Source organism: Zalophus californianus, chromosome 15 (assembly GCF_009762305.2).
Source record: "Zalophus californianus isolate mZalCal1 chromosome 15, mZalCal1.pri.v2, whole genome shotgun sequence".
Lineage (NCBI taxonomy): Eukaryota > Metazoa > Chordata > Mammalia > Carnivora > Otariidae > Zalophus > Zalophus californianus.
Genome location: NC_045609.1, coordinates 88,288,902 through 88,305,959, shown reverse-complemented (window position 1 = coordinate 88,305,959; position 17,058 = coordinate 88,288,902). Strand labels below are relative to the sequence as shown.

Sequence of the window (17,058 nt, the reverse complement as noted above, 5' to 3'; positions counted from 1 at the left end):
AGGCTTTGAAGCATGCATCCGGTGGGCAGCATCCACCCATCTTCCTTTCATCTACTGGGACCATGTGTGTGGTGGCTGGAGCTCTAGCTCCTCTGTGTTTGGTGTTGCACTGAGCTTGTCTCTGACCTCATTTCTTTCTGCCATCCCTTCTGCTTCCTGATGCTCTTTCCCTGCCTTCCCTGAGGCTAATTTTTAGAATCCTACCCCACTTCCTTCACTGGCTTCTTTGTTTCTCCACCATGAGTCCTGGGGCAGCGGGTTGTTCAAGGGCTAGTGATACAGGTCCTCAGGCAGCGAAGTCCACGTGGGCCGGTTGCGCACCCCTCCGCACGTCCCGATGCTGGAGCCCTGCAGTGCTGCTCCCCGCTCGCAGCACCCACTGCCTTGGAGCTGTTGTGGTCGTGGGCTTCACGTCTGGACATGGTGTGATGTATCTTACGTATAAACAGATCTACCTCTCCTTGCCGTGCTGTCATTTGGTCATACAGCCAGTGGTTTTGTTTGTTTTTAAGAAAATTACAGAGGAAAATAGTAGTTTCTCATGTTTATCTACTTTGCTGATCCCACTGGCTCTTCTTTCCTTCGCACACATCCAAGTTCCCACCTGCTTTATTTCACTCTAAAGACCTTCCTGCAGGTGAAGAACTCTTGTTGATCTGAAACTGACTTTACCTCACTCTCATCTATGAAGACTATTGTCACTGGTTATTGGATTCTGGGTTTACAGATATTTTTCTTCTTTAAACATTTTGAAGAGGCTGTTTTATTTATTCTGGCCATCATAGTTCCTGATAAAAGGGTGCACTGTTTTCAGCGTGGTTCTGCCATTCACTATGTGCCTTTCTGCTCCTTTCTGTGTTCAGAGTTCTGATTGTGGTATTCCCCGGAGCCTTTAAAAACTCCTACTTGGGTCTACTGAGATGCTTAGACATGTGACAGGGCCTCTCATCAGAAATTATTAGCTGTTATCTGTTCATCCTCGCTCTCTGCCTCCTGGGACTTGAGCTTGCACGTGTCCTGAATACAGCCCGCCGGTCCCAAGCCTCTGCTCGTTTTAAAAATCTTGTTCAATCTGTTCCTCCAATGGATGACTTCTAGGACCACTGGCTCTTCCTCCCCCTGTTTCCAGCCTGCTGTGAGCCCCAAGCAGGAGCTTTCCAACTTCAAATATTCCTGTTTTGAGCTCTAGCGTCTCCGGTTTCTGCGGGTTCTCCTTTCCTGAGATTCCATATCTGTTCTGTCCTTAGTATTGTCTTCCTTCAGGCTTTTGAATACATTTATATTTGTATTTTAATATCTGAGTTGAAGGATTTATCTGGTAAACCCAACATCTGGCCCTTCCTGTATCCTGACTGTGGGTCATACTTTTCTCTTTCCTTGCACATCTAGTGTTATTTGTTGTGTGCTGGACACTGTGGGTGATGCACTATGGAGTGCTTGGCTTCTGCCATCTTCTTTGGAGAAGTGTTCATTTTTGTTGTAATAGGTGTTGAGTTAAGCATGTCTGGTGCTGGACAGGCTCCTGCATGTCCAGTCTCCGGCACCGCAGAGCCCTTCACTCCATCCGCCTGTGACTCCTACTGCCCAGGCTGAGCTCCAATCTCGCCTCCTTGGCTTAGTGGCCCCGTGCTCTGCCAGATTGTTCCTGATGTGGGCTGTCCCTCTGTGTAGCCCCCTGTGCTGAGCGTGTGCTGTTGGCTTGCCTCAGCCAGCTCCTCGGCTCAGTCAGCCCTGGACGGGTCTCCCACTGTGGGGTCCGGGCTCATGCTGCCCAGAGGAGCATCATTCAGGGCAGGGCCTGCCCCAGAAACATGGCCCATTCTGGACAGAGTCTGTGAACCTGGTTCCCTGACGAGGCGCATGGACCACACCCCGGCACTAACCAGGGACCCCTCACGGGCGTGGGTGAAGCCGCAGGCACTCCTGTGTCCTTGTCCCTGAGGTCACAGGCATACCATGTGGCATTTACGCCTCCATCTGCGCTCAGCCAGTTCAAGGGTCCTGCAGAACTTGTGTTCCGCCGAATTTGTCGGATTTGCTAATGCTGGTGTCCCAGGGCAGCGGCTGTGATGTGGGGTCTCTGCCCGTTGTGGGTGGAAAAGCTCTGAGGACACTCCAGTGACGTGTGCAGATGCTTTCAGAGGCCCAGCCAGAGAAGCAGCCAGGCAGGGGTGAGGGCCCATGGGATGCGGCGGCCGTTCTGAGTGGGGGGTGTTCCTCAGCTGCTAAGACCAGAGCAGGGCCCCATCCTGGGGGGCAAAGAGCAGGCTTCTGTCGGCGGCGGCGGGCAGTGGTGGGGCGTGGTGGGTGGGATGGTACCTACGGACAGAGGTGGTGGCGGTAGCATTGCAAGCTTCCCATGTCCGCTGAGCCCTCCACCCAGCAGGTCTCACTGGCATGGTCCCCAGTCTGCTGACCTGCTGCTTCTCAGCCCCAGAACCCAGGTCCCAGCTGCTCTGCAGGGACCTCCCTGCTCGTCCCCTCGTGTGAGTCCTCTGGGCAAAGCCAGGCGGGAGCTGAAGGATGCTGGGAAGCCCAGGCGCCGGGAGGGTCTCACAGGAAGTCAGCATGCCCTGGGCCTGTGTCACACCGTGCTGTCCCTCCCCAGCCTCATGGTCCTGCTCCGTTGCCAAGTCCACATGGAGATAGCACACATCGAGGAGGACGAGCACCGGCTGGAGCCGGCCATGCAACACCTGCAGAAGGCCATGCTCCTGGACAGCCTCGGCCTCTACCAGGACAAGCTCACCATGGCCTTGAACCGGCTGCACTTGTGTGCCATGCTGTACCAGTCCCCTGAGCGTGCTGAGGACAAGGCCATCATGGCCATTGAGCAGGTGCCATCATGGCCTCTGCAGGGTTGCCCAGGGACTGGGGGCCTGCACACAGCACAGGACAGGGTCGCTTTAGATGATGTAATAGCCTGCTCATCATACCACCTCTTCCTGTTGCAGGCAAAAAAAGCTATCCCAAAAGATAGCGTCAGGAAGAAGCGGGCTCTCCTGGTGAATGCCGGCCTGGTGCTAGCCCCCGACACCTTCCAAATTGTGCTCGACAGTGAGAACGAGGCCAAAGGTACACACTGTCCTCACTCCTGGAGCCCAGCATGTTTCTGCTCAGGAGCCGCCCTGGCATGTGGGGGCCATGCTGTGCTCCACCTAAGGTCCGCACCTGCCTGCCCAGGCCTTGATGTGCGAGCAGTCTGGGGCTCTGAAAAAGCCAGGCTGGGTCTCAGCTCGGCCTCTGTCACCAAGGACCTCCTTCACCGCAGGACCGACCAGCGGGCTGGAGGCCCGGGGTCCAGATGAGGTGGCAACAGGGCTAGGAGCTCCCCCTGAGGTCGGGCGGAGGGTGGCTCCAGCCCCCTTTGGCTTGCAGATGGCAGTCTTCTCCGTGTCTTCGCAGCGTCTTCCCTCTGTACCTGTTTCTCTGGGTCCAGAGTTCCTCCTTTTTAAGGACATCCGTCATAACATATTAGGGCCTACCCTAAGGATCTCATTGTAACTCGATCACCCCTGTAAAGACACAAATAAGGTCACATTTGGAGGTTGTGGGGGTTAGGGTTTCATCATACCTTTTTGGGGGCTCAGTTTTGCCCACATCACTGATCGGCCCAGCGCATCACATCCTTGTGGATGGCAGGTCTGTGCCCGGCCGGGGAGCCCCACCCAAGGCTGCCCCAACGCTCTGCTCCCCCAGTTGTCATGCCCCAGCGGTGGGAGAGGCCTGCTCTGGGACATGGCCCTCTGCTGGCCGTGGGGCTCCTCTGAGCTGTGCTGGTGCCACCTTGGGTTTCCACCTCACCCCGGCAAGGGTAGAGCTGTGTGAGCAGTCCTGACGTGCTCCGATCAGCCAGTGTGTTGCCGGCCTGCCAGTAATCCAGCCGGAGAAGGCCCTGTGGCCCTGCAAGGAGAGGGCTTCAGGGGGCTCCGAGGGCTGGTTCCTGAGGGCTGGCTCCCGAGGGCTGGCTCCCCAGGGCTGGCTCCCGAGGGTTGGCTCCCCAGGCCTGGCTCCCGAGGGTTGGCTCCCCAGGGCTGACTCCCCAGGGCTGGCTCCCCAGGGCTGGCACGTTGGCTGAGGGGGATTAGCATGTGCTGGGCACCCTGTACCACTGTGCTGGGCATCCCAGCGCTCAGGGAGCCCGAGCTCTCGAAGTTTGGGCTCCGTGCACCAGAAGGAGCCTCCACCACCGAGCAGATCAAAGGGTCAGGCCATGAGGGTGGGTGGGGGGTGTCGGGCAGGGGTCGATGTGAGGGAGAACCCACCAGAGAGGCTCCACCAGAACCAGCAGAGCCCAGCCGCTGCATGAGGCGGCCATGCCCGTGGCTCCCGGCCCCCAGGACACAGACACAGCCCCTCCCAGTCCTGGGTCCCTTACTGTTCTGACGTCAGCCTGGCATTTCAATTGCCACCCTCAGTTTCCATGGGGACATCCAGGGGCCGGTTCACCTACCTGTTTGCGAAGGCGCGGCACCACATCATCAGCGTGGACAAAGCTGCTGGGCATCTGCGGCGTCTGGGGAGTGAGAATGACAAGGAGAGGTGGGTGAGGTGGCACAGCCCCGTGGGCACCCGGTGCCGGCGCCCTGGAGGGAGGCGCGTGGGGCCCTGCCACGTGGAGCCACCAGGTGCCCTCTCGTGCAGCGGCGGCAGGTCTGGGAGCTTCCTGATCTCGCTGCCCCTCACGTGTTGCCCTTCTCCCTGGCTGGTGAGCAGAATCCAGATCTGGGCGGAGCTCGCCAAAGTTGCCCGGAGGCAAGGTGTGTGGGATGTGTGCCGGGCGGCGAGCCGCTTCTGTCTCCTGTATGACAACGTGAAGGTGAAGAAGCTGGTGCGGCCGAAGAAAGGTACCAGGGCCCCCACCCGCGCACCAGCCGGACACCGCTCGGGGCTTTGCGCCTTCTCTGAAGCCCGGAGCCGAGAGGCCATGGCGCTGCGGGCAGCGGCTGGGCAGGGCTCTCAGCACAGGGTGGTCGGTGGGACAGACTCCCAGTGGAGGCCGCGGTGCGGGTCAGTGTATCTCTGCTGGGACCCAGCTCACCGTGACCCATCAGGCCCTCCATGCAGCTGTCTCACCCTTGACCCCTGGCTCGGGTCACTCGAGGTCATCAGGGGCTCAGAAAGGGGAAGGCACCTGCTATGAGCAAGAAAACCGAGGCCGCTGGGCTGGGAGCCTGGGGGCAGAGGGCAGAGGGCAGGGGTGACCGTGGCCGAGCGTGGCCAGGCGACTTTCTCGGGAGTGTGGGGGCCAGCTCCCCAGAGGAGTTCTGGTCTAGTAGACAGGACACAGGGAGGTGCCAGGGGTCCCAGATGGCCAGGGACGTGGGTACCGCAGGCTCCACGGGGCTGGGGGCTTCTCGAGTGGCAGAACTGCACGAGCAAAACCCAGAATGTGTTGTCGGGGTGCCCTAGTCACCCCCCTCAGGCGAGCCCTGCCCACTGGGGGGGTTTCCTCCGGCCCCTTCCTGGGCCAGGAATCCTTGTACTTTGTTTGCTAGAAGAGACAAGCATGTCAGAGCGAGGCTAGAGCGCGACCCTTTCCCTCAGGAAAGAAGAAGAAGGCTGGAGACAGCCAGACCCAGGAGGCCTGGGGCCAGGCGGAGGCCACCCTGCAGAGGCAGGTGTCCCCCAGCCTGCTCCGGAAGTTCGCGGAGGTGGGGTTCATCAGTGCAGAGGTGCGTCCCTGCTCCGTGGCATCGCGGGTGTGCACTCAGCATGGGCGCCTGGACCAGGGTGGGGCGCTCCCCGTGAGACCGTCTCCTGAAGCAGCAGTGCAGAGGAGGGGCGTTTTCCTGGGTTCACAAACGTATTGTGATTATGTGTCAATACATATTTTTCCCTAGAAATCATTTCTCAATCTGGAACCCAAAGTTCTGGAAGTACTAAGGTGACGGTTGCATTTTGGGGGTGTTTGCTTCAACCGCACTTTGAGTGAGGTGTGCATGTTTTATCTACTCTCATCAGAGGTGGGCCGGCCTTTCCGGGGTTCACCGTTGCCTCCTGCAGTGAGCACGCAGAGACCCCAGGGTCAGCGCTGGGGCCGCGGGGCTGAGCTCTCTGCCACGCCACCTGCACCTCCACTCAGGGAGGCGACCGTGGTGACATCTTGTAACTCCATCATTGTTGGGGCCACTTTGGACTGTTTGTCTTGGGGTCCGTGGGGCTAGAGCCTCACTGAATGATGGAGTCTGTGCCGTGAGCTAGGGACACGATGACGATGGGGCAGAGCCTGGTGCTGGTGAGCCGACAGCAGGTGGCAGCAGGACCGTCCACCCTCCCCAGCCCCCTTTGTGCGGCCGGCCCCTCCACCCATGCCGGTGCCCTCAGCCGCCGTCAGTATCTCCGCACACTCGCAGAGTGACCAGGGGCAGGGGACAGACGCCCAGAAGTGACGGTGTCTGAGCAATGGCGTGACCGGGACTGTGCCCTTAGAACGGGCCTTCTCTTCCTGAGACACAGGATTTATGGGGCAGGTGGGGGGGGGCACGCTGAGAAGACCATGGGGTTCATCACAGGGCCTGCCCACGCCCCGACCGCTCCTGCCGCACACTTCCTCTGCAGGCCACTGTCCAGTTGCTGCGCTCAGAGGGTGTGGACCTAAATAACCATCCGCACCCCCCGGAGGACCTGAGCCAGCACTCAGCCGGATACACAGTCGAGTCCCCGGAGGACAACGCACAGTGGACCACGTACCAGTAGGTGGCCTGACAGGGCCCAGGCGTCCCCAGCAGCTGCGGGCCCGGCTGGTCCACAGAGCGTGGGCTGGGTGGCCAGGGGCATCAGGGCACAGATCCGGGGGGTGGCTGCGCCTGGACCACGTGTGTGGCTTGTGTTGTGTGTGACACCTATGGGTCCTCCCAGTTAGGGTGTTATTAGTGAGAACAGGAGAGCAGGGGACGGTCTTCGTGGCGGGAGTGTGGAGGAGGGGTGGCTTGCTCACCGGAGGGGCTGTGGTCCGCTCTCCCACGGGACCGGCCCACGTGTCTGGGCCTCTGTCATCCTGAGTGTGGATGGGAAGGAGCACTTTGTGTAGAGGACAGCCCAGAAGACATGACACGTGAGCCGCCACCACAGAAACAGGCACGAGTTTGAGGTGCGGTGTTAACGTGATGGGTTTTAGTCGTCTTTGATCTAATTTTTAAAAGAGAACGTGGTAACGAGTGGCTATCCATACATCTCACAGGAGCCATCGAGGAAAGCGGTGAGCCACTTTCCCTGTCGGTTCCACCAGCGAACAGGCTCTTGGCCGCCGCCCGCTCCCATGGCGGGTGGCACGTTCGTTTTGCGCACATAACGTTTGTCTCGGTGTTTGTTACATGGACGGGTGTCTTTGCCTCAGTCCTCAGAGCGTCGCACGGAGCACAGCCTGGGCCTCTGCCCCCGGGAGCCTGCTGCCACATGGCGGGGGCATGCCATGCCTGTTGAGGGCCCCGCCTGCAGGGGAGGAGGCTCAGTAAACCACGGCCCAGGCCACACCTGACCCACGGCTGCTTCTGTACAGCCCACGCGCTAAGAGTGGTTTTGATGTATTAAACATTTGTAAAATAAAAAAGAGAAAAAGGTGCCACAGAGACTACCTGTGGCTCACGAAGCCTAGAATACTTGCTGTTTGGCCCTTTACCAAAAAGGTGTTGGGAACATGGGTCCAAGAGAATGGGCTGCCCTGCAGGGAGGGGGGGGGAGGGTGAGGCTGCAGAGGTGGACAGGCGGCCGGGGGCCCAGAGGGAGGTTTGCGGGCGAGGCACAGAGTGGGAGGGTGTGATCTGCGTGTGTGGGAACTCAGTGCTGAGGGACAACGTCCAGCTGGGGGACGGGATGCTGGGCAGAGCTGGGCCCCAGGAGGGAACGTGGTGGGTCCAGCAGGCAGCCCCAGCAGGGGCACCTTTCTGACCCCAGACACCGCAGACAGCTGGGCTGTTGGCAGATGTCATGTTGGCCATTTGAGAAAGGTCCTGTTCCAAAGGAAGAGCTTGACGGGGTGCATTGTGGTGCAGGACCTGGATCGAGAGTCTGTCGCAGAGCGCCATGCACAGCTGGTTGCGGTCTGCTGAGATCGGACAGGAGATCCAGGAGGGCTGGATTGTGCAGAATGCCGTGGTCTACGTCCTGAACCACAACCACCACCTCATCATGGCTGGGAGGCAGAAGGAGCTTGTGGACACCCTGGACCACCTCCTGAGCATCGTCAAGGCCACAGGCCACAACGGGTAGGTGTGGCTGGCGGGCACTGCGTGCACTCCTGACCTCCTGGGCTGGCTTCATCCTGATGCCCCGAGAGACCTCGATTCAGGCCTGGGAACTGGGGGGTCACACGTGCTGCCCTGGGACAACCCCCACCCCCGCCCTCCTGCTGAATGGTGGGGCCGCTGTTGGCTGGTGTGTGGTGGTGACAGGGACATGGGGAAACCTGTGGGGACACAGGGAGGGCTGCTCAAGCATCTCCAAGCAGATGCTCACCCTCGCCCACATGCAGCCCCCCTCGGCCCCCCGCAGCGCCCCGCACAGATTCCTGCCGGCCTCACTCTGTTCCAGACAGAAGGATTTTAAGGACTGTTTGCTGAGACCCAAGTCCCTTGGGAAAATGGAAGGAAAGAGCAACCCCATCTACGAATCTCACTCTCGTTTTGGAGAGGGTTGGAAATCTGCTACATGTGTGTGCTTTCTTATGCAGGTGGATGTGAGCCTTTGAGCTAAAATTAAACATTTGAAACCATCAAGTCGGGTTAAAGTTTGCCTGACGAGGGTGACATTTCAGGACTCTCGTTTGTTGTTGTTGGTTTGGCTTTTAGTCTGAGCAGTAAGATTTTAGATTTTTGCATCAGATACTGAGGTAGAGACGTTACAATGGGCTGGAATGTAGCAATGTGTGTGTGGATTTTTGTAAGTGACAAACAACAAAAATGGACCGCGAGATCCGGAACTGCTCAGCAGGCCGCACAGACGCCCCTCTGACTCGAGCGCCTGCCGGGACCCCGCGGACACCAGCGTCTCCCCCCGGCAGCTCCCCTGCAAAGTGCCATCGTGGTTGGGGATCAGACTTTGAGTCCCTGATTCTTGACACATGGACCATTTTAATTGACCCATGGGCATGCCTGAGGCATGAGTAAGGCCGGATGGGCAGACGCTCCAGAGCCAGCACAGAGGCCAGGTGGGCCTCTCCGTCCAGCCCCCAGTGACGCCCTGAGGAGCCCGCCCACCTGGCACGGGGTGGGTGGGGGCGCCCTCTGTGTGAAGGCCACCTGTGGCGGGGGACTGAGGCGTCCCCAGTGTGGCCCTCGTCACAGCCAGTGTCCCCTGGAAGGTCTGAGAACAACTCCATGAACCGGGGCCCAGCAAGATGAGAGCCAGGACTCCTGAGGTCCGCGCGTCTGCCTCTGCTTGAGTCTGTGCGTGGGCGTGTGCTCTCACCGCCGGTGCGTTGCTTTCCAGAGACCCCACCATGCTGGTGATGCTCTGCAATGCATTGGCTCGAGGCTTGATTCTTAACTGGATTCCAGCCCAAGTGCCAGAAAAATCTAAAAGACCCGTGCGCTCGAACCTGTTTCACATACCACTGGACTCGGTAGCCAGCTCTGAAGTCAGGACTGCGGTGGAGGTACAACCCCCACCCCACGCGAGGCTGGGAGACCCTCACTCCATTAGCAGAGGTGACAGATGGCAGAACAGTTAGGAGGTGGGCTTTCCACGGCCAGGAAACGGGGTGCAGGGCAAGGAGCAGTGGGAAACATGCAGTTCTCTAAACATAAGGAAACAGGAGAGCCCTGGACGTTCTCGGGGAGGCCGCAGGCCACCGGCTGTAGGTGGGGGTCAGGCCACCCGGCCTCAGGACTGGAGCCTGCTTAAAACCACCGATGTGGTCTGGCCAGGAGCCATGTCCACTGAGTCTTAATCATTTGGGTCTCGGCTCAGGTTTCCCTGTAAAATTCAGGTCATATGAGCAAGGACCTGTGTGCTTTAGGTCTGCGAGTTTGCCCTGAGCCTGACGGACGGGACTGTGCCCGAGGAGGCGGTGCCCACCAGCGCCCGGCAGCAGCTCATTGCCACCTGGGTGAAGGCCAAGCAGCTGCTGCAGCAGCAGATTGGGCCACGGCTGGGCATGGACGAGCAGGTGCCCGTACCCTGGGGTGCTAGCCAGCATCTGGGAGTGCCCGGGGGCTTGGGGAGGCTCGTCCCATGTGCCCAGACCTGCGGGACAGGAGCCTCCTGATGAATCTTCCCTTGCCTCCCGCCTGGGGCCTCGCCAACCTGGGCAGCGGTGTGCACTGGGGAGCACTCCCTCCTCTGGCAGAGCAGTGCTTGCCCTCCAGGAAAGTCTGTCCCCAGTGAGGTCACCACCCCGGCCATGGCATCCTCTCCTTAGTCCTGTGGCCTTATGTGGAGGGGCCCTCAGGCTGGAGGGAGGCCCCTGAGCTGGGAGCCCGAGGCTGTGGGGGCTGAGCAGGGACCTGGAGTGGAGAGGGGTGGGGGCCCACAGCCTCTGCTCCCACAGACGTGGGTTCTGAGTTGGTGGGCAGTCAGAGTGGGCACCGGGGCCATGGGAGTGCAGCCCCATCATGCTGGCCAGCCCAGCCACCGGCCCTCCTGCCTGGAAAAGGGATCTTGAGAGACCCCGCAGTGGCTCTGGTGGTCGCCACTATGCTGACGTGTCCCAGCATGTCCCTGCACTCTGGGCTGAGGGACGCTTACGCTCCCTTCCCCTAGAGTCCTGACGAGGACATCAACTCGGTGACGCGAGTCCTCGTTGCTCTGGAGATGTACTCCGGCAATGGGCTGGGCCTCATGGACTTCACCGTGCCCCCCTTGGCCCAGGTAGGCGTCCCCCGACCCGAGGCCGCTCATTGGAACCTGCGGCTCCGACACAGAGCCGGGGTCAGGGGGCCTTGCCTCAGGGGGCAGACTTGGCGCCGTGTGGAGCGACCTTTGATGCCACGTGGGAGCTCCCCTGTGTGCCTTCTCCACGCTAACAGACACCCCTTCTCCCCGCCCCCCCGGGAAGTTGGTGAAGATGGCTTCCGAGTGCAGCTGGTCGGACCCCCTGGTGGAGCTGCAGACCCTCATGCGGCTGACCCACTTTGCGCACGCGGCCCACGACTACGAGGTCACCATGCTCTGCTCGCAGAAGGCCATCCAGATGGGCATTCGGTACCTGAGGATGTGTAGCCCGTAAGTAGCCTCCTAGCATCGGTCTCCTGGTGTCCCGATGATTCCCCAAAGGTCAGGAGGGGTACGTGAGGTGTTCATGTCACACGTTGTGTGCAGCACTGAGAAACAAGGAGGGCAGAGGTCACAGCGCGAGCGCCAGCCCCTCACCAGGCCCCGGCTCATCCCAGCCAGTTTCCCAGCCTCGCCTGTGCGTCCACGCCACCTCCGCCTGCCAACTCCGTCAGCCAGGACGGCCTCAGCAGCCATGGCCCCCGAGAGCTGTGTCCAGGGCCCTGAGGCCTCACCGGCCTCCCTGGTTGTGACGTGACAGGCACGGAGGCGGAAAGGGGCTCCCGGATCAGCTGTCTGCCATTCCCGAGGGACTCTGAGCTTTGATTCCGGTAACTGTGACTAGGCCACATACATTCAGGGGTCGCTGCCCGCTCCCTGCTCCCCACAGGCCACGGTGATGCTGAGACTTTCCCTACTTGTGAGTGTGAGGCTGTTCCAAATCTGTGGCTGTTGTAAATGTTTCTGAGGTAAAGACATCTTCCCTTGAGGTTCTTTTCGGGTTATTTTCCTGAAAACAACGAAATCACCGACCCAAGGGTATGAAGACGTTCGTGCTGGCCAAACAGCAGGTCTGGTTGTCCAAGGCCAGATCCCAGGTGTGCCTGCCAGCCCTGTGGCCCCAGCCTCGGGCGGCGGCCCCGTCTCAGGCTGCCTGCCGCAGCAGCGTGATTGGTAGTTGGGGGGTGGTCTGTCTCTCACTCCGAATCCCAGGGACGGGAATGCATCCACCATATCTTAGCAGCAGCTGCACGGCCTGCATCAGACACGCCCGATGTGCACGATGTGCCACCTGAGGTGTCTTCACACCGCCGACCAGCCCGTGGCCAGGGCCTCAGCGCAGGGGCCGGCAGAGGCTGGTGCACCACGGGCACGGTGTGCCTGAAGGGCTCTGCGGCATTGCCTCGTTCACTCCCAGGAGCAGCTTTCTGGTAGGCACCATGGCTCCCACTTTGATGAGAGAAACTGAGGCAGGTAGAGGCCAAGCCACTGGCCTGAGGCCACCCTGCTGGCAGGTGCAGAGCTGGGATTGGACCCAGGCGTCTGGTTCTACAAGCCCACATTCCCAGACACCACTGGACATTGCCTCTCGGATGTGAGCATGGCACCCACTCTGTCAGCAGGAGCACACCGGAAATTTCCAGAAGAGTCAGCCGTGGTCCCTGTGAGTGCGCGTCCCCGAGATGGGCGCAGCACAGGGTGACCAGAGCCCCCAGGCCATGGGGCAGCAGGAGAGGCCCCCCCCCATTCTGAGAGCCTACGTGAGCACCAGCTGCCCCAAGAACAGAAGACAGTCTTGCACTTCAGCCGCCAACTTTCTGTTATAACCCCTTCCCCCGGGGTGGCCACAGCGTGGTGACCGGGCTGGGGCGGTGTGTGCCCACCAGGGCCCGCCCTCCTCAGATGGGACGCTCTAGTGCAGAGGCTTGGCCTGGGGGAGTAGCAGGTCGAGACAGGAGACCCAGCGCGAAGAGGAACTCCGGCCACACGGGGGCACAGGAAGCTCGCTCTGGGGGCAGCCAGGGTGGGGAGGGGGTGGACACATGGCCATAAAGTCCTGCTGGGGGGCTGCAGGCACTGGCCCAACCAAGCGGAGAGCAGAGCAGGTGACAAGGTGGCCCCGCAGGGAAAGTCAGGGTGGATGCCTAGGACCCTGGGCTGCACGACCCGTCAAGACAGGGCTGCCCCTGAGGGAGCCCGGAGCTCAAGGCTGCACCTCTGAGGCCCAGGGGTCACTAGAAGCCGAGGCATAGGCCTCCAGAGTGCCCAAGCCGTGAATATCTGTTGGGATGAGGTGGAGCTGGATGAGGTTTCCCCACGAGAGAGGAGGAAAGGTGGGCGGGCGGAGGGCAAGGGCTCTTGGAAAGTGGTAGGAGCCGGCAATCTACAGGCACGCAGTTGACTAAGCCCCTCGAGGAGCTGAGCGTTTGGGACATGTCCCTGCCAGCCTTGCCCAAGATACCTGTGCCCACCGTCCCCCAGCCGTGGGGATGTCAGAAAGGCTCCCTGGGAAAGCAAAGGTGAATGATGGGGCCTGTTGTTTCTCACCACCGCACTGAGGGCCTTTCCATCATGAGTGACCCTTCCTCCAAAACAGTGTGGACTGGTTTTGGTGATGGTGTATTTGACGGTGCTCAGAGGCCAGACATTATCTTTTTCAACAATCTGTAATAAGAGTAACTTTGCAACTTCCCACCCAGGCTTACCGTATAGCAGGTGGGGACGGAGGGGCAGTCTCTGGCCAAGCAGCTCGAGGGCTGCAGGGAGGCTGCATGCTGCTGGCCTCAGCCCACGCCAGCACCCATGCGCTGAGACAGGATGTGCAGCAGCCTGGACAGAGCACCTGGCTGCTGCCGGAAGTCTGGCCCTGGGCAGGGCGTCAGGGGTGCCCCACCCGCCACCAGCTCTCCGCCAACCTGCATAAGGCTATGCCCATCAGCAGATGGGCCGAAGCCATGTACCGAGAGCGCCCCAGCAGCATCCTAGCCACGCTCTTAAATAGGGAAAATTACTCTGATGCACGACTGCACAACGATCAGAGAACATCAAGAAAACCCCTCAACATATCTGAGAAGGTGCAGCATTTAAGAGGTAAAGTACAGTGTTGCTGTGGAAAGGGAATAATGAATGACCGAAGATCTCTTGAGCATAAATTCCGTGAGGAAATCTCACAGGAGTAGATGAAGAAGGACAGACGTACAGAAAGCATGACAGAAGCCAGAAGACACGTGGGACATTTAACTTTTGGAACTCCAGAAGGAGCAGAGAGGGCTCTTGAGAAAAAGTTTGAGTGGGGGTGATGAGGAGAGGCCCCCAGGCACACGGCCCACCTCGTGAGTGGCCCTGCCACCAATGCGCAGCAAGGGGAGCGAAGAGACCCTCACGTGCAGACCACGGGGACACGTCGAGTCACCACAGACGGAGGGTCCAACAAGGTCGCAGGAGACAGAAGTGCGACAGGCTTCTGAGAACCCATCACTGGAAGGCAGGGGGAAAATGGAGCTTTCTAGGTGGAAATAATTTTGAGCCTAGAATTCTAACTCACCCAAACTTTCAGTCAAGTCTATGGGTGTGGAAAGCCATTTTTAGATGGACAGAGACCTAGAATATATATGTCCCACACACCTGTTTTTAGAAAGTTCCTTGAAGGATATGCTCTAGAAAAACAAGGGTAATAAACCAAAAAAAGAGAAATATGTGGGATGTTGGAAATAATAGATTCAACCCAGAAAAGTTGTCCAGCTGCACTGCTAGCTGAGAGAGCCACCTGTCTAAACTGGAGCAGGATGGAGGAGGGCCTGGCAAGTTAAGGGCAGGGAAGAGAGACGACCCAAGGTGTTGTGATAAAGGAAAAAATACAATGGAGAAAAAGCCAGTTGGAAACTCCAGAAGACACGTAAGTCGTACACAGCTTGACTCCTCAGTGAAAAACATTTGCGTTAATCACGGTGTTCACTGATACTTTAGTTTTAGGATTAACATTTTGACAAAGGAAACCTCTTTGTGATTACTTAGCAAAAGCTAACTGTTACCAGTTTTGACAATACAAAAGTAAAAGTGCAAACGACGCGCCTTAGTGGGGGAGGGGCGTGTCTGGAAGGGAGGGGAATGTGATAACGTCCTTGCCTGAGAAGGTGAGCAGTCCAGTGTCACCGGCTCAGGGTCCTCAAGACCTGGAGCTAGTATAGTATTTTAAGGTACAAAGACGATAAATAGGGGAATTAAAATAATGCTGTAATCAGCCGTATTCATAAGTTGGGAGGGTCTGAGTAATTTAAGCTTCCATGGATCATGGAAGAGCTCCACGGGGGACGTGTGAAGTTGGTATGTTGGGAATCAAGTGAGATGCCAGGGTTTTAGAGGCCAGCGCATGCCTACGGAGGACCGGGCTGGGTATTTAGAAGTCATTCCCTCTGGGGAACAGCACTGGGAGCCAGGTAGGAGGTAGTTATTCCTTACCATGTGCAGGTGCCACTTTGATAACAATTCAGAAGTTATTTGAAAAGAGAAAAACTGCGAAGACATTGTTACAGAAGGAGTTGGTACGTGAGTGCCACTGCGTTAGTCCTTCTGTAGTTGGGCTAAGACGCCCTGCGCTGCTGGCCGAAGGCTGGTCAGGAGGACGGGGCAGGTAAGGAAGTATGTGTGCCCTGGCTTTGCCATTCTTCATCACTGATTCTTTTTTTTTTTTTATCAGAGTGACTTTATTTTTTTAAAAAGATTTTATTTATTTGACAGAGAGAGACACAGCGAGAGAGGGAACACAAGCAGGGGGAGTGGGAGAGGGAGAAGCAGGCTTCCTGCTGAGCAGGGAGCCCCATGCGGGGCTCGACCACAGGACCCTGGGACTGTGACCTGAGCCGAGGGCAGACGCTTAACGACTGAGCCACCCAGGCGCCCCTTCATCAGTGATTCTTAAATTGAGTTTTATTTTAGAATGATAAATCTTATACTAAGATAAAAATATAAGTATATACGTAGAGTAATAGGGAAATACAGGTACTATAAAAATTTAATTTCCACGTTGACTTTTGAAAACATTTGTGGAACGTCGCTGTCCTCTAGTGGTCACCACTGTCACTGCATGTGGTGGAATTGCCCATCTAGCCTGGCTTTGACTGGGGTTCTGGCCATGCATCCAACCACAGCTGGGTGCTAGCTGTGTCTAGGAATGCTACTCTGTGCTAGGCGGCTGGAGGGACACACAGCAGTGGTCCTTGGTTCTGTAAGAGATGCCACACTTTGTAGTGATCTTGCTGGGCACTCAGAGCACTGGACCCTGTGCCTGGGCAAGCAGGATACATGGTCACACTCAGCCACATGGCATGCACTGCAGATGATTTTTTTTTAATTACACATATTTCAAATTTTTGTGCTAATTTTTCCATTTTGCAAGTTATATGAAGAAACTCTAGTGTGGAATTGGTCACAGAGTAATTTTATAATAGCACTTCATATTAAATAGTAAAAATAATTTTTAGTTCTTGGTGAAAAATAATACAGTTACTAATCAATTACTATTTTCACCTCTGAGTGTTTAGTACCAGAATAATTTCCACATTCACACTATCAATGTGAAGGAATATACATTAATAAGAAATTTCATGTGGATCCCTAAAATAGACACAAAATAGGTTAAAAAGAAGTAGTCTACGAATATTCGGGACATTTGTACTTGGTTCAACATTTTTATTTAACATAATCATCAGTGTTGGGTCTTCATACAAATTTGAAAGTCCCTTTTCTACATTTCTGGCCATGATACAGTAACAGATAATATACTCTTGTTCTACGAAAAAGAAAAAAACTGGAAAGCTCAACAAAATACATGAAATAATCATTTTCAGGCATTGGACCACAGATGGTCCAAAGCAGAAATTTTTGCAAGAAGGGAACATCAAAAGTGGGCTGGCTCCACATTCACCCTTACTTTCTTCCAGGTGGGGTTGGAGGACTGTTCAAATACCAGCGCTGGGGAGTGGAGCCCAGACAGAAGACATACTGGGGTAAAACAGGGATCCATGCCGGGGGCTGCTGAGGCAGCTGACATTTACAGGATATGATGTGAGAGAGGAGGTTACTGGACAGAGCATGTGTGCTCACAGGCACTGAAGTGTGGTCTCTGAGCTAAAAAGAGATGGTGGAATTGACCAACAAGAGTCAGGGAGGCTTCACTGAACTTGCCAGGCATTCAAAAAGATCACACCTTAGGAATAGGGCTATAAGGGCTATCGTAGACTTGCCCTAAAAAGTCTCATTCCAATCTTGATAAGATAAGCTGAGCCACCAGTAAATTAACTGCCTGTCAGAACAAAACCCAACCTTCTTTTATTTATTAAGATTTTA

At 57.1% G+C, this 17,058-nt stretch overlaps 1 protein-coding gene across 1 annotated transcript in view; it reads left to right on the top strand.

The window, feature by feature from the left end:
- CFAP46 (cilia and flagella associated protein 46) overlaps window positions 1–17,058 on the top strand; it is a 102,704-nt gene that overhangs the window by 25,203 nt on the left and 60,443 nt on the right. The window contains 11 exon segments of the mRNA XM_027597015.2: window positions 2,609–2,837; window positions 2,955–3,075; window positions 4,419–4,542; window positions 4,717–4,847; window positions 5,548–5,675; window positions 6,562–6,695; window positions 7,995–8,207; window positions 9,430–9,595; window positions 9,959–10,108; window positions 10,702–10,809; window positions 10,997–11,163. Coding sequence (XP_027452816.2) covers window positions 2,609–2,837; window positions 2,955–3,075; window positions 4,419–4,542; window positions 4,717–4,847; window positions 5,548–5,675; window positions 6,562–6,695; window positions 7,995–8,207; window positions 9,430–9,595; window positions 9,959–10,108; window positions 10,702–10,809; window positions 10,997–11,163 — 1,671 coding nt within the window.